The sequence below is a fragment of the Caloenas nicobarica genome, chromosome 4 (genome assembly GCF_036013445.1).
Source record: "Caloenas nicobarica isolate bCalNic1 chromosome 4, bCalNic1.hap1, whole genome shotgun sequence".
NCBI lineage: Eukaryota > Metazoa > Chordata > Aves > Columbiformes > Columbidae > Caloenas > Caloenas nicobarica.
Window position 1 is genome coordinate 20,454,820 of NC_088248.1, and position 21,126 is coordinate 20,475,945.

General features: G+C 37.4%; 1 protein-coding gene across 10 annotated transcripts in view; it reads right to left on the reverse strand.

Annotated features, from left to right (window-relative positions):
- Positions 1–21,126, reverse strand: part of INPP4B (inositol polyphosphate-4-phosphatase type II B) — a 310,888-nt gene that overhangs the window by 45,751 nt on the left and 244,011 nt on the right. For all 10 annotated transcript variants that reach the window (XM_065633318.1, XM_065633317.1, XM_065633315.1 and 7 more), the window contains 5 exons: positions 16,777–16,921; positions 6,173–6,345; positions 5,052–5,175; positions 3,879–3,996; positions 406–546 (listed from right to left, as the gene is read on the reverse strand). In XM_065633318.1, the coding sequence (XP_065489390.1) occupies positions 406–546; positions 3,879–3,996; positions 5,052–5,175; positions 6,173–6,345; positions 16,777–16,921 (701 nt within the window). The remainder of the gene's footprint in view (positions 1–405; positions 547–3,878; positions 3,997–5,051; positions 5,176–6,172; positions 6,346–16,776; positions 16,922–21,126) is intronic.

Genomic DNA, 21,126 nt, shown 5'->3' on the forward strand with positions numbered 1-21,126 from the left:
AGCCCTAAAAAGCTGAGAAAAATGATCTCTTTCTAGCTTATGACTTATCCAGCATCTTGAACCCCAGCCTTTAAGACAATACTGTTTGTGAAGGCCAAAGTACACCAACGAACTTCTACATCTGTAAAATAAAAATCCATTTTAGATCTGTATCCAAGGGAAACATGGTGTTGACTTTGTGAAATAAAGTCCTGCATGTGGTCATATCTTCACTTGGACTTTTCAATTATTTGGCAATGCTTCATAGCTTGTGCTTATTTCTTTTAACACTTTTTAAAACGCACCATGTCAACATGAGGCACTCCATGAGCAAATAACAAAACTGATTTCTTCTTAATCCTGAGAGATATCCTGTACTAACATGGCATACTTGGATAGAAAATTAAACATGATTTTTTTTCTTACCTCTCCGCAAGTGTTTGCTGTTCATTGATTCCAACATTAAAGAGTACTGGATACATGCGAAGTAGCTTTCCTTCTTTAATCTCTTGTGGCAGCAACTCAAACATCTTTGCTGGAAGCTGGACCTCTATAATGTAATGTTCACTATGGAAAAGTAGAAGGGAAAATAAGGATGGGATTATTGACTGGTTTTCTTGAAATGACAACCTTCCCAAATTATCAAGAAAATGCAGATTTACCAGGTTCCCCCTTCTTCCCTTAATTGTATTGACTCATAAAATGTGACAATTCAGCTTGCTTTTTTTAAGAGTATAATGAAGCTATATTGAAAAAGACAGGTATATATAATTCTACACTCTTGATACTGACTTCTTTACTGAAGTGAAAATAGGACTAAAGATGAAAGCAGTAAAAAAGTCTTCTACTATGAAAATATCATTGAGAACACCTCAAATCTTAAAATGTATCTTGCTGAGTTACAAAAACAACTTCCTTTCAAAAGTCAAAACTTGACCCTGTATCCACTTTCAATGTAATGTGGCCTTATAGGTCAAAAACCTTTCACAAAAACCCGAAGTAAAATTTCCGTTTTCTTCAGTAGCTGGATTTCCCCCTTGAGGATATAAAGCACCACCAATAACAACATTGACTCTGTGAAAATAATAACTGAAGGCGCATTACAAAAAGACAAATGCTACTTTAGGAGAAGGGATATGAGATATAGCAGCTCTGCTTTTATGGTTGTGTTTGGTCTGACCTGATGAAAAACATGTTACTTTGACTGTCTGTCCAAATGCCGACCTTGAGGAACCCTCAAGCTGAATTTCACCTGTCTTTGAGGACTGATACCTGAGACCACGACAGAAACAACAGCATGCTGCTAACTTCAGTTTTATTAGCTGTCTTACTGTTATTGGAGCAATTAGTCTAATTAAAAAAGAACAGACTAGAAGTATTCAAATAATTCAAAGCACTGAAATCTGGAGGACTTGTTTGACATTAATTTAACAAAAAACTTACAGGTTCTATGCTTCTACCTAAGGAAGAAACAGGAATACAAGCAGTAAGTTTTATCGCCAGGTAGTTTCTCTCTTTTATGGCTAGGCTCAGTGTAGAGATACCAGGGGATTTTGGCATGAGATGGATAAGGTGTCTACTACATTTTCCAATGAGAAGGAAAAATCAGTACATAACTTTTAACATTTAAAGATCTCTCAGGAATATACGGTGGAGAAATCCAGTATGTTTAAGAGACTAAACAATAAATCGTCACCTCTTTCAGAACAAATTGTATAAATTTAGGTATTAAATATTTAAATGTATATTATCTCACTAAAACATGCCTGCTTAAGAATCTCTCTTTGTTTGCCGCCTTCTCTAATATTTTTATTATCACATATGAAGATGACAAACAGTTGCAGTCCTGTTAAAAGGCTTCTAATAATTACCCCCACGCAGCTGCAGACCATGGACTACAGCTACTCGCTGCTGGCTGATATCACACACTCTTCATTCATTGCAATAAACACAAAACAAATAATTTGCTTTGTAACAGAAAAAAAAAAAAATGCACCCATGGTCAGTCACTGCATCTCTGCTGGGAGGTGCTTTGCCCAGCTCAACTCTCAGCTCAGTGACAACTTCTTAGATCCCTTGAGCGTGGCTGTAAGTGCCAGTCTGATCATGGCCTGTGTTGGTACCAAACCCTGTGATGCCTCAAAGTTCATATGCACAATCAAATACATTCTACCAAGGTATTTTATAAAAGTAAGCATTAACTACTTTTGCCTGTTGTAAAAGAACGTGAGTGCCCAAAGAGAACTTGTTTTCACCTGGATGCTCGGGGTCAGCCACCCACATGAGCAGGTTAGCCCACTGCTAGGCAATGCCATGCTTTTTTAATTCATTTGTTCCTGTACATAGAATCTCGGTCTTAAGAACTTCCCTAGAAAAATAATTCCATGTGAATACTCTGACTCTGCAAGATAAGAATTTGTAGCTTAATTTTGTGTCTTGCATTTCTATAGTATTTAAGTCTCATTTTATCAAGCCACACCATATAACGAAGTGCTATAAAAATTGTGGGATTTTTAAGCATTAATGAGAAAATAACTAGTTCTCCCACTGTCTTCTCTTTACGGGTGACTACCAATGCTGTCTGATAGGAGCTGTCATCACAGTTCTAAACAGGAACGAGGCTCCTCCATGCACGCCTTAAAGATTTTTTATTTATTTTTTCATTTGTCTGATACCAATTCCATTCAGTGAATAACTGCCAGTGAGTACAGTACAGCAACCATAGGCAGTAACTCCTCTTCCTAAAGACGGACTACTCCATCAATCCAAAATGCCTGAGGCAGCTTAAAGCTCGAGCCTCTTTCAAGCCCAGGACCTCCTAGCATGACAGTTCAGTTGTACCGCAGTGATGGCAGCAAGCCAGTCAATGTAACTGCTGGAGTTTTCAAGATTTTTTGACTGCTGTGATTTACAAAGGACCTATTTCTTCTGTTTTATCTACACACCATAATTAGTCCTAATTATTCCCAATGTGTTGCCTATCATACTCTGGTCTTCCTGCTATTTATTTCAATACCTTCTCAGAAGGCTCATAGGACGAGTGTGAAACATCCCGAATAATTAAGTTAATCAGTGGTGAAAGCCCCCTTCAGAGGTAACATATCTTCTAAAAGTTGCTGCTTTTAGCTGAATTTAATTTACAGTCATCTTAAGAATAATGATACTATTAAGGAAGTGATTTCTGAAAAAGTAAAAACATTCAGAGCTTCAGACTAGAATAATAATGAAGTTGAAAACCCCATTCCTCCTGTGTAACAATTTTGTTAACCCTCTTATAGCCACAATTAATGAAGTATTTCAGTTTATCTCCTGATATTCAGCAGTAGTTAAGCGTGATGCATAATGTATTAGTAGCTTTATGCAAGGATTTCTGTTGTTGCATATGGCCAGTGCGATCTTCAGCAACTAAGACAGGCTTCATTTTTCAAAAGCGACCACTAAGTTTTGGCATCTGAGTTTTTCAGCTTCCACCTCAAGACGATGAAGGCCTAACAATTAAAAATCTGGTTTCAATTGTCACACCGAAATACAAGTTCTGGTCACCTCAAAAATAAGGTTTCTTCAGTCACAAAAAATATTGACCTTTTAGCTTCTTTTTGATTCAGTATCTACATATGAAAAGTGAAAGAGAAACTCTGCACAACCCAGACACTATTTTGATTTATTTCTATTAATAAAGTGGAACTTTCAGCTTTTCATCAGGAAAGTAACCCCGAGCACATATTACTACTAGCTTTACAAACCCCTACTACCTCGTTACATCTCCATTCACCTCATGAAAAGTAAAACTACCACACTTTCCACAGAATAGAACTCGGCAACGAGAAAACCATTGTCTGGTTTTCACATGCTACACGTTAAAATTACACGCCATGGGCTCCAGGAAACAAAGTTCTTACCGCCTTCCAGTTATAATAGGCAAAAAGTCTTCTGATTTGGCTTCAATGACTTTAAACATTACTTTCTGCAAATCTGAAATTCCCACAGCCATGTCTTCTAGCATCCCTGCTTCTTCACCTGTGTGGAAAGATTACAGAGGTTATTAACAGAGTAGACAGATCAGTCACTGAATAGGTTATAATAAAGCAATATGGGGATTATATTTTCCAGTCTGTGCATCTAAAAATCGCAGCCCTAAATCCACATTAAGGTAACCTACATAAAAGCAGACTGATTTTTTAGAACTGCTGGCAATTCTCTGTGGCGTAAACGATAACTATGAGTATTAAGCACCTCTGAAAAATCAGCCTGCTCTGTATGTGCATAGAACAACCTCAGAAAAGCCATTTTTGTCTATTCTGAAAGTGTTTTTAAGGACTGCCCTGCTGATGGAGGACAAAGGTTTAGAGAATAATAACGAGTATCATGCAAAAGGCAGTCTGACAGCAATCTCCAAGTGAGGATCTGCAACTGACTGCTCACTAAAGAGCTGCACGAATGCTAAATCCCACTACTTTGATAAAAATCTCTAATTTGTGGAAGGATTCCAATACATCTAGTTCAAAAGCATTTTGAAACATATGGCAGCTTCTCCCTCCAAATGTCCTTTTAAATACCTATCAAATGGTGGCATCTGTAACAAGTTAGGAATTAAACAGTTTTCAAGCTATCACCAATACTGGCATGGTCAGGGCAGAGGCTGATAGAGTCATTAACTATTCAAATCTACTGTTTGAGTTAGCTTTATAAACCTGTTATTTTGGGTCAGGCCAAATGCCTATACAAATGGAGATAGTTTTTATGAAAACCTAAAGTTTCACTAGCTGTGCTGAGGAAGGAGTCTCCTGTATTTAAGACAATGTATTTCAGCACTTTGCATGGAATAATTAGCACCTAGTGTTCTCAGAGGAATTGAGAATAAAATGAATGAATAATTTTTGATGCAGAATTGACAACACAGTATCTATGTCTTCACCTGTGCTATTATATGGAAGCCTACTGTCTCCCAAGGATAATATTTGTTGATTCAATAAGCCAAATTACTAGAAGCAGAACAGAGGTTAAAATAAGAATCTCCTGGGTAAACTTCTGGCCTGGATGCGTAAGGAACTTTGTCCAAGAACAATACTTACTATATGTACTAAGGAGTCCTTCATATTGCACAAGCAATCCAACAGTATGAAGCTGTTGTAAAAATCCTTGATCATGTAAACCTGTGTGCAATTTTATTATAAACCCACAGACCAATCCAGCGAGCTATAAAGACAATGAAAAAATGAGAAATTAACAGATGGACTGTTAGAGTTAAAACAAGGATTGCGATCATTATACACAACAAAAATAATACTTAGATATTTGAGAAACCAGCATAGATATTTCTATTTAGTGACTACATACATAATTTCATATATGATTGAGGCATTTTTTTGCTGTAAAATGCAGCGAAGTATTCCCCTATTTCACATTAGAGAAGCTTCATTTGTTTTGTGGGGCTGTGTGTTATTCACATTGACATAGGCAAGACCAGAATCTCAGTTGGCAGACTACAAACACAAAAAGCTGTGAATTATGATGGATTTGAAAGCAGTTAGGCACCTAATGCAACCAAATATCCTTGGCAGTTGCACCCTAACTCACTAATTTTGTTAGGAAAAACATATCACTTCAAGGTAGAAATTAGGCAAATAATTCAGAAAAAATCTGGAAAATGTGATCTACAGGAAGAGGTCAAAAGAGCTTCAGTTATTTACCAAGACAAGACAAGTCTGAGAAGAGACATGCTAATGGTCTTCAAACACATGGAATACTGCTACAAACTGAAAACAAATAATCTGTTCTTCATTTCCAAAATGATCAGAGGGAAAAAATACCTAGCTTGAATAGCAGCAAGGAATATTCAAGGTTAGACTCGAGAACTTCACCTGTGGGTGAGGATACTGGCATATAATCTAGGAAGACTAAAAATAGTTTCATAGATCCTTCTTTGTGCAAATGGGGGAGATTAGGTAACCTGTTCCAGTCCATTGCAGACCTACTTCTCTCACTCAGTGGTAAAGTTACTATACATTTCCATCTATTATTCATTTCTCTATCACATTATAAAATATTTAAATGGATGTAATGGAAAACACATTAAAAAGTTGTGTTAAATTGGAAAAAGAAAAAAAGAACAAAACACAAAACACAAACACTGGCATGAGCAGTATGCTCAGCCATAGCAACAGTAGGAGATAAGTGACACAAGACAACCTACTGCTTGGCTGAAGACGATGTCTCTTCTTAGGGTCAGCATCAAACATTGTGGCAAACCACAGGCCAGTTCCTGGAGCAGAACAAACGCCATCGATTGCTTCGCCCTGGTCACCACCTCTCCCATGCAGTCCTTCAGCGTGATCACCAGGGGATACAACTGTTCATACCAGTCACCTACAACGAGACAGATCCTCTGATCCAAAACAGAAAACGTGCAGTAAAAACCCTTGTCAGGATGGAAAGAGGGCTGCAGTGCCCGCATAGATCGTCCTACACTTTAAACAGACCCTGCAGCTTCACCCTAACGATTGTGGTACAGCAAACACCACCGCAGAATTTGCTAAGAGATATAACTCCAGCTTATCCCCTGGAGCTAAGTCCTTGGCCTGAATCCAACTATATCCTGAAACAATGACTTTTTAACAGACCCAGCTTCTCTGTAAAACTTGAATTAAAGTGTCATAAACAGAGCATGCAGGGATACATGTGAAAACTCCTTCAGAACAAGATGAATAATACAGCGAGGATGCAGGTTCTTTCCAGCGCTGATGACTTGCTCTCTAGGCAAATGAAGTGCCATCAAAAAAAAGGGGGCAAGAGCCTATATTTGAGAAAAAGTGGGTGCTGGAAGGCAAAACAGAAGAATAAATAGATATCTAGAATAATATAATCTGTTTAACGTATAGGCTGGAAAAATAACAACCTTCAGTTCACATTCCTTTCTCTTTTTAGCTTCTCTCTAGATTGTTCTCTTTAAATATTTAGAGATATCGAATTCATTTTTTTTAGCTACTTTGAGCAGAGAGATTTAGAACTATTTTGTAGTATGTTTTGCTCGGTTAAAACATATGTTAGGAATATCAGAAAAAACGGGCTGATGAAGTGTTTGAAAAATTGGACTCTTTAATAGATTACAAATGAATCAATGTGATAACTAGGAATGGAGGAAAATCAGAATAGCTTACTCAAACTTACCCAATTACCCAAGCTGTTCCTGAATTTTTAAGTATTTAATAAAATCAGACTTGCATTGTAGTTGCATATGGTTTTGCCTACCCCTCTAAGTTGAGCAAATTAAAAGAAAAAAAAAAAACAAACAAACCACCCAAACACAACAAAACCAAAAAACTCTCAACACTCCAGAACAATCTATATAAAAATATGGAGTGTAACTGACCTAATACAGTCCATTGCTAACTCATATTTCCTGAAGATTAGTGTAATTAAGAATCCATGATAATTAAAGTCTGTTCCATTTCAATTGTAATTAGCACGTTTTTTCAGGTAACATTCTGAGTCAGGCCAATGAAGGACTCCTTAGCACTACAGAAGTTCTTTACGCAGGAAGACATAGCTGCCTCTTGCAAAGTCAGTTTGGCTATGCTCCAGAAAAATATGTAAAGGAATAAAATTATAGCTAAGACTGGAGAGAACTTTGCAAGCCAGGAGAAACTGCAAAAAAATAAGGCGTGGGAAGGAGGAAACAAGAACAAGGACAGAGCAGTCACAGAGAACAACTTGGGTTCCCTTGCAAACAGTATCTTTGTGGTCAGACAACGTGTGTTTTAACACAGTCATACATATTTAAGTGAGAGCAATAAGGACTGAAGAACCTTCCCCTGGAAAACAGCAGTTATGAAGTTAGAGCCATCACGAACAAAACAGAACAGAAGCGATCCCCAGTTTCATGCTCCAGCAAAAAGAGGTGATTTTATACACGTCATTGACTAAGAGAGAACTGAAACACTGCGTGCCAAGGTCCAGTGTACACGTTCTAAAGAGACTGCTGAAAAACACGGACAGCTTGCAGAGGAGAGCTACCAAGATTTAATCTCTTTAAGCCTACGAAAAAGGCTGAGCAGCAACTCGATTTCCCCTTTCCATAAGGAGAAAATAACAAGTACTAATTGAGGTGTTTATTCTAGGGAATAAAAGCAAAAGAACCACCAAAGGCCAGAGGCTGCTGTGAGACACAGTTAAATTTAGAAATAAGGTAGACAGCAAGGTGTGGCATGCTGGAAGTCAGACTAGACAGACCAGGCAATCTAAATTCTCCCTTCTAGTCTTGAATTATAGTAATTTATTAAATTAATCAATAAATATATGGCAAGGAAAGCAACCGCAGCAGAACGAGATAAGATGTAATGCATGCTAAACCAGTGAACAGGGCTGTGTGGGATAAGAATAGAGTTTGTTGTCTGCTTTTGACTTGACCAATTAATGAAAAAGATCACACCTGGCTGCTTTAAAGTAGAAATGAAGATACAGCTCACAGACACTTGTTCCATTTGCATGGGAAAGCAGAGCTGGATGCAGACACAGCCAAAGATCTTACAAGTACACTGACAGCCAGGGCAAGAGAGAAAAAGCTGAATTCCTAGAACTAGCCACACTTTGTGAACCTGCTGTTACAACTTCAGGTTATGTGGAGAGGGCTAAAGAGCTTTACTGACATGCTTTATCATAAAAAAGGGGGTCACATATTGGCCACAAGATCTTTTTCTACTGAGTTGCCATGTAATCAGTCAAATCGCACTGTGTATTTCTGCTTCTTTGGGAACAGAACTTTGTGTTAGTCCTTACTGAACTGCATCCTGATATTTCAGTGCTCCATTGCATCAAGATCCATTCTAATCCTGCTCCCACTGTGCTTTAAGCCTCTCCGAGCTTTGAGCACCTGCAAATTTTATAAGCATCATCCATATTTCATAAGCCAAGTCAGTAATGAAAATATTGAATAATACTGGACCCAGAACAAATATAAATAGATTCGACTTCATGTATCCTTCCAGGCTGGCAGCAAACAACTGATAACTACCTTCTATTATGATTTTCCAAATTATTTTGCACATATCTTACAGTAGCTTCAAGATCATTTTCTCACAAGAATTTTGAGGAAGACTACATGTTTGGAATACTAACTTACTAACATAAGTAATTTTTGTCAGTAATAGTTGCATCAAGAAGGAATTAAAAGATTTGAAATTCTCTAGGCCATTTTTCATTAAATGACATTCATGCTAAATATATCAAAAATAAATCCTACTGAGTATTTAGTGTCTGAAAGAATACAGAGCTTTACTTATATATGTATTTTGCTTTGTAGAAAACACTAAAAATTTGTAGGAGAATCTAATGACTAAGGAAATATTAATTATTTTATTATAGAATATAAATAGAATTGTACTTGCCAAAAGAAAATAAGATAAAACTATATCCTCATGTGATTAAGTTATCCATAACAATCATCTTCTCCTTGCTTACACTGAAAATTCTTGTTCACAATTAGTAAGGATGACCAATACCCAGAAGGTGGAGCTAGTTTGCAAATCTAAAAGAGGGCTTGCATTGTTTCTTGAAAACAGAATATTTATGAATGGACTAGTACATTCTTATGTTTGTCCTTTTATTTTAAACAAGTCTAGTGTGTTAAGATCAAAATAGGAGCTGTATCACAGACTGAGGTCTCAGAATGGACAACCCTAGGAAAAAAAAAAAATCTATATAGCTGCTCAATCTGTGGTCTGTTAAAATTGCCATATGTCACTTGTTATGTAGGATATCTTGTTGCAAATACTGCAGCACGAATATAAACCAGGGTCATGCACTAACAATGCTCAAAGCTTCAAATATCTATCAGAAGCACTTACAGCAAATAACGCCATTTCTAAGTCACTCCTTGAAACTGAGAAGTACTGTGAAACTGAAGTTCATGAAGAAAAGAAAAAAAAGCGGCACTGTATTTTGAAGCTTACAAGTTCAGGAGAATTTGGAAAATAGTCTTCTATGCAAGGGACAAATATGCAATATTAACAAAACTCATAAAGAGATATTACTTGTAAAGGGAGCTTTAAAATCCTGGCCTAAATTCGGGTTTAGATTATCCTCATCTATCTTGCCACAACATTGCTGACATGCGAGGAACCTGCTTGGTTACGAGTCGCTGCTTACACGTCCAAAAGAGTTTGGGAGAGATGCAAGATGCCCTACGACGACTCCTTCATGAGAAAACAGGCAGCCGGCTCAGCAGCGGTTGCTGCTGTACAGAAGATGCCAACAGGCCAACCGTGGCTCAGACCTCTGCTCCTGCAGAGACTGACGAGAGCTTTGTAGAATCACGTGGGGAAGGGAACAGCACAAATTATTGCTTTTGTGTTTAACACATCTAAGGACTTACACATGTTGATGCTTCAAGTGCCAAATTTAAGTTAAAACTGCAAGATTTGCAACCTCAACACAGTGGAAACTCCTTTGAAAAAGACAGAATAATTAAATGAATGAGTAAACATCTCGAAAAAAGACATAAGGAGCAAAACCATAACAAGATGACCACAAGATGACTGTCAGGTTGCTAAAATGGCAAGGGCAGCCTGTCCTGTTTGGAATATTTAGCATCCAAACTAAGGAGTCAAAGCAAGGAAACTCAATTCAAAAAAATCATGCCAGTCAGCCTTTGGAAAAGCAACTAAAACAAGGCATAAAAGCCAAACACATTAAAATGGGAAAAGGAAGGATGAAATTAAAAGTAGTAATATCACCACTATGCAGTTAGCGTGAGATTAAAACAAAAACGTCTGTGCAGCACAAGCACTGAGTAAAATACTCCACTTCTCCTGCTAACGGAGAGTTGTGAAAGTTCAGTTTCTGACAGGATTTGCCCTTTGGATGCTGGAAAACACCCTTCAGTCCCATCTTCTCTTAATCAACATGTCTGCATAGGCAAATGACCTGCCTAGCACCCAAGCAGTCATTTCTACATGTTAATATTCAAGTCGCAATATGTCAAACTACATGTTAAATTTGATGAAGTTTGGCAGAAAAGCAAGCTCCTGCTCTTTTCAAAATCAGGCCCATTGAAGTGCTTATTAAAATGTGCTGGCAATCACACAGGAGAAGCCCTGAGGCTTTGCAATAGCACTTGTATCTCCTTTTGCACTGGCCACAAAAAAAGAGTCTGCACCACCTAAAAATCAGTGGAAATTTTGATGGCTTCAAGTCACCTCAAAATTTAAATGGTAAGGAGCTAAAATCTAAACAGAGAATTAAAAGCAGAAGAAAGAGCATCATACTCTTAAAGGAACAGAGGGTCCTAGAGACGTATGGTAATTAATGTAACAGCAGCTACTCACAACTCTACTTTCTGCTGTACTTAATCACTTATTCCCTTAGTACCCGAACATACAAATAATCCATTGTAGGACTGAATTAATAGAGGTCAAACAATGTAAATGAGCTGTCTTGACGTCACAAATTGAAGGTTAGACAAACTCTGTTTTAAAGAAAAAGGCAAGTAAAACAAACTAACCAATCCAAAACAGAAGTAAACCCCCTAACAACAGCTAGTGCGAACAGCGTGAAACCATTAACCAGAGTCTGAATTTACTCACCCAGGAAAGAAACTTTTTTTTTTTTTTTTTTTTTTTTTTTTAAATAAAGGGAGGTTTGAAAACTGACTTAGTAGAGCTCATATATTCAACTTGGTACCACAAAAAGGTCAACTTTCTACCTCATCTTGCCACTCAGCTCTTGGAGCTCACTTTAACTCCAGGATGAGAGCTAAGCTCTGTGAGAGAGGATGAGGTTTTATCCTCATAATTCTGCAGCACTTCTCACAGGAACACCAAAAACCTGCTTAAGACTTCCTGGTATTTCTGCAGTTAACATAATAGCAGGCTACTTTGCACAGTTTTGGTGTCTTGAGGAACAACTTTGAATTTTGGGAATTTACTGTTCCATTGTAACCATCTGAGATTTTCTGTGCTGTCGTATGGATTAACGGTGAACATGGAAACCATCTAATCATGCATACACAGGTGCCTCAGCAGCTTTAGTCACAATGATAACAGAAAAAGAAAGTGGTGGCAACAAGAGACAAACCTAATGCAAATCTAATATACTCAAAACATAGGAGTAACAGATAAACCTTGCTCTAGAAGCATTGTGCAAGCAAATATTCTGATGCCTCTGAAAAAATAGTTTGTTGATTGGGCTAAATAGTCCTCTTACCCCTTACACATTTTTAAGCTTCTATCAATAGCTATTCTCTATTTGCTGAGCTACATATAGCCCAGTTAATGACCCTATCAAAAAGAGAAGGATCATACAAAACTGAGAGGGAAAAGAAAAAAAAAAGTGCAGAAATAAGAACAGGAAAGAAAAATGTGAGGAAAAGGAAGGGAAGAGAAAGCGTTCCAGAAGTATTTTTGTTTTCTCAGGATAAAAAATGTCTGCTACTCAAGGGAATACAAACCAAGGGAGAATTTTTCATCTTCCTCACTAAGTGATAACTTACAGTAAAAGCTCTTACTGAAGATGCAAACAAAACAAGAATGCAGTTTTATTTCATATTTCTACCAGCAGCTGCATTGGGAGGGATGCCTGAAAGGATGCCATGCCCATCCCTAGGGCACTGAAAGACAGAAAGGTTTAATCTAGATTTAGAGAGTTCTCATCAGGTATCAGATTACTAAGGAAAAATTAACCCATATATGCTAGTAGCAATGTGCATATGAACACGTTTTCCTTCATTCCAGCTAGGAAATATCGCACCGTTCCCCAGGTGCTCTTTGCTACCTATGCTGAGGTTACCCTTGGCCAATTCATCCGCCCAGCAGCAAAGCTTATGATTCCATAATTCACTTCAGGCAAAATTCAGGTGCCACCACACTGCCAGCTTAAGTGTTTCAGATAACGTCGTGGATTTTGTATGTAGCAAATTAGGGAGTACTCACGCAAGCAGAGTCAGTGGAGGAATGGCTGGGCGATGGTTTTGATGGGGTGGCACAAGGAGCAGTGAGAAACAACAGCCTCTTTTGCAGCACAGCTAAACACAGAGATCTGTCAGGGGCCGTGTAAGTGAAAGCGAAAACTACTGTGTTTCACTGGCACCTCTAATTCTGCAGGACAGGCTTTCACATTCTGACTCCCAAGGAAAATGAAAAAGCAAAAATGAAAATAATTTAATGCTGTCAAGTAATTTCTCCAAGGCAAACCAGTCTAGAGTTAAAAGAACAAGAAAATCCCTCTCCTTTAAAATCCATCTCCTCTTCCTGATTTATCCTGCAGAGAAATCGTAATCCTGCAACTGATGAAACCATAGCATGTTACCTTGGTAACTGATAACTCAAATTCAGTCTTAAGAATACACTCAAAGGTCAGACTGCATGAAAAGTCAGGCTAAGGAAGGTATAATTCACGTTGAAAGGTAAGTACCAGCCAGTTGGGTGCCACCAATATTTCTGACTACAAAGGTTCCACACAATAAATATAAGCACATTGGGAAAAAAAGAATAAGATCACACAATGCCAATATTGAGGTTGCAAATATAAACCTATCTTGGGAAGCTCTGAACATAACAACATCTATAGTTATAGCAGCATGCTACTGCCCCAAAACATCAAATTACTGTCATAACATTTTCTACCATCTAAAATTAACATGTAGTGCATTCTTTGATATATTTTTCATTGTGATATGCTAGACAATTTTTTTGTATTAAAACAGACAGGTCCACTAATATTAGCAAACATTTCACCCCACGCTCTAATGCATACTTTTCAATTATTTGGTCAAATCCTTGGGTATTTTCTTGCAAACAGCAATACAACTTCTAGGATCAACTCCAGCACTGAAGCAGTTCCAGATTCAAAGATCTATCTGTGCCCATACAATTGCAGTGTTAATGAAATAGGTTATACTCAAATTATGGCATAATATATAATCACAAGATACTGCAAAATTTTGATGTCTGTAATGTTTGTGAATTGTATGTAGCATAATATTCCGTAATATTAGGAAACTATCTACGGGTCTAAACACACTATAATTTTATATCCAAGAAAAAGTTATGAAATCATACAACCAGGATGCAAATACAAAATGGTGCAGAATTAAGGCAGAAATTATAACCCTAAACTTAGAATCTCAACATCTATGGGTGCTTCACAGTGCATCCTCGGGGCTTCATGTCAAACCTGAGAGATGCAGAGAAAAAACAAACATATAAACCCCACACTTTCACAAAGGAGTCAAGCGTGAAAAATTCTGGCCCCAAAGGCAATGGTTTTGAAAACCATTAGGCAACCAGCTTTGGCACACACCTGGACAGTTCTTTAGAAAGCTCTGTCTTTCAAGTAAGTCCTATTAAAAACAAACCAACCAACACCACATTTTAAAATGCCTCCATTTCTAGATGACCTTGAAAATCCTGTAAGCTGGCAAAGGCACTGCACGACACTCTCGTGTAAGCACCATTAGGAAATCATGTTTTCCTCAGAAAGTGAAACATGAAAACAAAGCAACCTGCCCCACAAATCTACAGTTTCCATGTGATGGGTGTCACAGAACCCTCAGCACAAGTGAACAGAAGCACTGACTCCGCTCTCACAGAGGGGCACTTGTACTGATTCAAGAGAAATAGAGAAGGCCCTGAAATGAGGGAGAAGAAAAGAATTTATTTCAGTGCCATCTTGGTAATTTTTGCATCCTTGGGCCTGTCAGCTCCAGAAGACTACTCTTCAGCTGAATGAAGCACCTCTGTAATTTTCTAACCATTACAATTGTTATTATTACCTTTCATGCTATTTGATGAGTGCTTATCATAGTACTTGAAGTAACTTTTAAGGTTTTTTTTGGTTTTGTGAGCTAAAAGCTCTAACCAATATTTCATTTGCCTGTGTAGGCTGTAAGCCTGAACCAAAGCTAAGAGCACACTTTTTTACAACTACAATGAAAGACTGAAATGGACTGGTTAAATACATTTATACAGAATCACAGCAGAGATGTTCAGAGCATTGAAGAGAGCGAAGGAAAAAAAAAAAAAAAATCACATTCATGTTGCTAAGCCTGTCAGAAAACATCCAAAAAGAATAATTCTAAAGCATGCCTTTTTTCACGACTGGGGAGTGAGGGGGAAATCTCAGGTAACCGAAAGGACCCATGAAACTTGGTATACAGGTAAAAACCAGTACGTATGTGTCTATGTATACACACGCAAATGCACTGCAGTAACATCAGTGAAGTTTGGCTGAAAGTGTACTACTACTTCACCTGCAAGACATTTTTAATAGACATAGTGGATTTCTGCTAATAACAGCAGAAAATCTTGTTAACACTAGGGAAAAAAGACGGGAATTAGGCACAAGAATAAATATTCAATTTTGTTCTTTTCATCAAAATCAGTATGCTTGGGTTCACCTTCTACAGATGCTTTCAAGTTGTCAACTACACCAACCTCACTGTTGAATATTTGTACCTTCTTACATGAAAAAGGGCTGAAAAATGTAGAAAGTTATGTTGATACTTTGCACCTGCAAGCCTTCACTAGAGAACAAAGATGGTATCATCTAACTCTCTAACATTATGGGGATACTCATCTGGTAGACAGAAACTCAGAGAAGCAAACAGAACAGAAATACTCTGGTCTCAGGACTATTTATACAAAACCAAGTCCAACACATTTGGCACTGAAAATAAGTATTCCAGGATGCCAGCACAAATCTCTCATACTGGTAAAAATACTGACATTGCAGCTGCATTAAAAAAAAAAAAAATTAAAAAATCAATACTATAACCAAAATCTGTTGCACAAAACTCTCCAGTACTACAGAAATTATATACAGCTGAAATAGTTTTAATTCTCATTATGTAAGAAAGAAATTACAAATTATTTCTAATGATGTTAAAACTCTGATATACAATCACATCATTAAGAAAAAAAGGACATGTAAAGGAAAATATAGAAAATATAGGACAAAATACACAAAATCATACAAAACTCCATATAATAAAGTGGTTGGGGGGGGTTTTGTTTGTTTGGGGTTTCGCTTTTGTGTTTTTTTTTTTTTTTTTTTTTTTTCAATTGAAGAGTAACACAAGCATTGGTTCCAATTTCCTTCTATTTGGAATCCCACCTCTATCACTAAGGAGCTGTTTCATCTGTCGTAACACACTTGCACATCAGAAAGTCTCTTGTCACACTTATGAGGCAGATCTTGACAAGTCTGTGCTTTCTCTAAAAGCAATAAGGAAAACAGCCACAGCAGATCAGAAGATTTAGTGGCAAGGACCTGCTGTGGACAAAGTTTTCTTCTCATCATATCATGGACTCACTCTACTTAGCCTTCAGTATTGACACAGATTGACAACTGTATCAGGGAAAAACTAATTTTAGCAAATCAGAAAACAAAAATCAGTATTTCACGTGAAAAATGTAGAAGGGTTTACAAGAGAATGACACTGAAACAGAACGTTCACCTTTCCTTACAAGTTTCCTGTGGGGTAAGACACACTCCAACTTTTTTTTTCTCAAAATGGTATATTCAAGTAAAATCTAAAATAAATTAAACCGCAGCAGTCTTCAAAGGAAAACATCGTGGTTTGAAAAGGTTTTCATCATAGCACAAAAAATTGAGCACGGCAAGCACTTTGAGCACACAATGGAGCTGTAATTTGATAAATAGCTTTCTGTCATTCAAGGCTACAACTGTGCAAAACCTTGCTATCAGCACTCTCATCAAAGATACTGTTGATTCTCTCTCATTTTTCAGTGACTCTTTCCATTTTGATTTACCCTAGACAACTATTTTTTAAAAAATGTTGCTTACCACCTGTGTGTAACACCTTGCAATCTGCTGCTGAAGGGTCATTTTCACCTTCTTTAATGTTGCTGATGTTGTCTCTCTCAAGCAGTCTGTCCACCATGGCAATAACACAGTTTAAACTCTTTCCCACGTTGGCCCACACCCTGTCCTGAAAAGAGCATAATTATCACTACATCTTACTGAAGAAGGAAAATAAAGAAAATATCAACTTATTATTAACACTTTAAAGTAGAGACAGAGATATGCAAACTACTGGAAGTATTATTAGAAATATTAGGTGTTGGCATATTACAACTTTTCTCATTCTTCAACCTACCACTAGTTTAATCCTTTTTCACTGACTTTTTTCTCACAATGTAAATGACTGAATTGAAACTGTGTGGCTTTTTTAGACATCAGAAGACACACATGCTTCAAATTCTACAAGAAAATGCATTCAAAGTTATCTCTTTCAGGTCCAGTCACAGGGAACCGAGCAGTTTGTCTATTTGACATACTACAGTAAGAGCACAGCCACTCAAAACCTTGCCAAATCAAATCTCCTATGCAACTGTCAGTTTTGCCACAGTACTTGGCAACCACTTTTTCACAATTTAACATACACTCTATTACATGACTTACTTTGTTAAAGCAAATGTAAAATTAAAGGATTAGAATTAACAGCTTGTTGTCATGACATGTTTATTAAGTAACAATTAAATTTTGTTGCGCACCTCTCACACGAACTGCAACCATCACACTTAAGTTTTTATTATAAATAGGAGAATTACAGAAGTAAGAGAGTGATAGATAGAAATTGCTAAGGTACGTTAACTCAAATTGCTCATCATGGCTGCAGCCATGTAATTTCCCTTTCCTCATTCTGCTGGGGGACTTTAATCCCAACACAAAGAGCGTTAAACTCTTAATGAACATCTGGAGATAACTGCACAAGCCACTCAAATAGGAGCCTTTGTTTCATTTTTGAAAGAACACTTTTATCTTTTTAAACAAGCTATTAACTCAGGATTGAGATGATGTCTATAGAATATGCAAAGAAACAATCCCCGAGGGTTTAGAAGCAACATTCATAAACACTTGTTGGCAGAAAGCTCACTTTTATAACCATATATTTGGTCTTTGGGCAAGTGAGACAGAGGGAGCAAGGGCCTGTGCCATAGCTCTTCTTCTCCATATAGGAGGTTCCTAGGATTAGGAGATATTCTTATAGGCAGACAGAAAAAGTAAATGTATCTGTCGTTCATTGTGATGTTATTCTGCCTGGAACTGTCAAGGTTTAAGGCAAGGCAGAAAAAAAAACCAGGACAGGAACAAAGATGGCCACATTTTTCCAAGAGAGCTGCTGAAATTCTGCAGTTTGGTAAGAACAATTCTCAAGTAGAAATGCGGTTTCTGATCGATGAAAATCAAGTGACTCCCTATTATTCTCCACAAGGAGAAATGCATCCATTTCATACTCTTTCTCAGCCCTTATTATCCCCATAACATTTAACTGTAGCCTAGCACACTTTCCACCTATCTTTCTGCTTCTTAAGTGGTTTATTCTCAATTTGCATAAGATCTACCTCACAAGTGATCATTTTGCAGCATGTGTCAGGTTAAAGGACAAAATACAGCCACAGCCTTTCAAGTAAGCATCCTTACAAACCCTCTGTGTGAAGTGAGGAGGCATCAGAAGAAAATAAGACTTATTTCTTGATACACTGAAGTACTGAGACTCTAGATTGCAGGATGCTTCTCCCCTGTGAAGTTTTCCCACCGGTTCTGTGGAGCTAATCGGAAGACAGGTTTACTACGGTGGTGTGAAAAAAACCAACCAGCCAACCAACAAAAAATAACAGAGAAACAAGGTCTCTGGCTCCCTCTCATTACTGCTTCTTTAAGCTCAAATGTCAAACAGGGAAGGTGGAAATCTGTTGGAACAAGGCAGACTGGGACAAGTCAATGGCAAACTGACCTTTGCTACTTCTCCCGAATTTCAGAAGCCGTTTAGGCCTGTAAGGAGTCCCGGCACATGTTAGAAATGGCCATAGTTGCACTTCTCTTGCCACACTGCTGTGGCACCGGCAGATAACATGTATACTCATAATGACATCCACGAAAAGCCAGGCCTTGGCCTCATAGCAAGCTGGGCGCTTTTCTTATGACATTTAAAAATGAACCTGTAAAATAATTATCTTTCATCTTCCCAATTAAAAAAAATGTAGTGAATTTCTATCCACTCTGAAAGTATCATTAAAAGTCAACTCAACTCTTTCATTTCCTGTCATCCTCCCAAGCACCGCTGGCCAGTAGAGCCCCAGAGTCCGTCTTTTTGTTTTCTAAGGATTCTCCTGCTTTCTAAATTCACTACCGAGCTCCTCAGTCATCTCTCGTCCTTCCATACACACCACTACAGTCGCGTGCTTTACTTGCGCCAAGTATGACACAGCAACTGCATTCCCCAGTGCTCTGAAGACACTGTCTCCTTCACGTGGGTTCACAGCCATATAGTACCTTCAGTGCTTCTGAGATATGCTCATAGACAAAGCATTATGTGCATGATTAACACCCTATTGTGAAAGGAGAATGCTTTGGAATGGAATATATTGTACAAAGGTCAGTGTTTCAGACCTGTGTCTGAGTAGCTGGTCAGTATTTGTACATAACTTATAGGAAACATCATTTTACCTCCAAGCAGGTAAAACAATCAATCAGAAATGTAGAGCAGAAACAGCTCCGAGTTGCAATGTGACCAGCTTTTCTTGTATTATACATGACAACTCTCTTTGTTCGCTCCTGCAGAGAGATTCCAGGATAGCAGAAGCAGCTGGCAAGAGGAGAAGGGAATATCTACCCAGAGGCAATCTAAACTCAAATATTTTTCCTTCAACAGTTATGCTTTACTACTGCCTACGTGTAGTGGACCAATATAAATAGCTCAATCCATACTCCTGTCAGCTGCACTAGGATGAATATTTGTACTTGGTATCAAAAGAAAAAAGGTGCAACACAGCATTGCTGTTGAGAAGGTGGCTTTGGGGAAAATACTGGTTACTCAATGAAAAGGTACCCTGCAGAGTTAAGAAATTGGGTGTTATTCCTCAAAGATAAATTTGGATGTTGGGGAAGGGGGTGGATCTTGTTTTTAAAACACCATGCCTTGAATTCACCTTTGTGATGATTGTCAGATAACAGTCATTGGAAGCAGATGGAACAGGGTCAAGCTTGAAGACTTGTTGGATGTCATTGACTTAGATTTCAGGCAAAACTAAGATCGAAATTCCAATTATAAAATGGAATCTAGTGCTTGATAATAATGGAAAAGAAATAACAAAGGAAGATATAGTACCATGCATACAAAGCAACATATCCCTAAGGTAGTTTGTTTGTTTTTCTTTTATAGTTTACTTTAAGAGTCGATTAGGGAATTTTTTAAATTTTACAGGTGTTTATTCTTTCTCTTTCCATTACGTTAATAATAATTTCATCATTAAAATTCACATTATTCATTGCCTCCCTCGACAGAAAGAGCTGAAAAATAATGGAAGCCTAATGTTTCAAATTTAGAAAAAAAACCAAAATTTCTCTAAGATTTATACTGTCTCAGTGACTCTGACTCAATTTAACTCAGAAAATACTTAGATACCCTTCATTTTAATCAAACAGGTAATCTTACTAATTCAGCAGAAAATACGGATACAGTTTAAACTTATGTGCTTATACATTTTAATAGATGAGGGCCAAGCACTTGGCAGAAATAAATTAAAAAACAAACACACACCAACACCAATAATGAAATATAGTAAAGCTACCTTCTCTGTAGAGACAGAAGTACTAGATTAAAGTACAACTTCAAGAAAAAAAGCCATTTTGCCAGTGCAAAAATTTCTCCCTTTTATCAAATCTATTGTGATATTTATTTTTGAGTGTTTCAACAGCTGGGAACAAATATTTTGGCTTTCATTTCAAGGAAAGAACAACCACTCTAACCCCTCAGGTTGCTGAGAAAACATGAAAACATGAATTCAAGGCTCTAAACCCAGAAGACAAATAAAAGAATGAGTTATTTATTGTTTCAATCTCATGACTACTTAATGCATGAGGTTGGAGATAATTGTCTTTTCTCTAGAAGAAATGTATTCTTCCTTTATTTGTGGTATGGATAAAAATTACAGTTCAGGTGTAAGGTACTGTAGCTCACACACGTTATTAATTATTTACAATAGAGATTAATATGCTGGCATCCTTTATATTTGTAAGAATACAGTAACGAACTGAATAAAAGTAGCTTGAGTTCAGGGTGTATATGACAAAGAAGCAGATCTATTATGAACACATCCACCAAAGTAATTAATTTACAAAATATCAGCC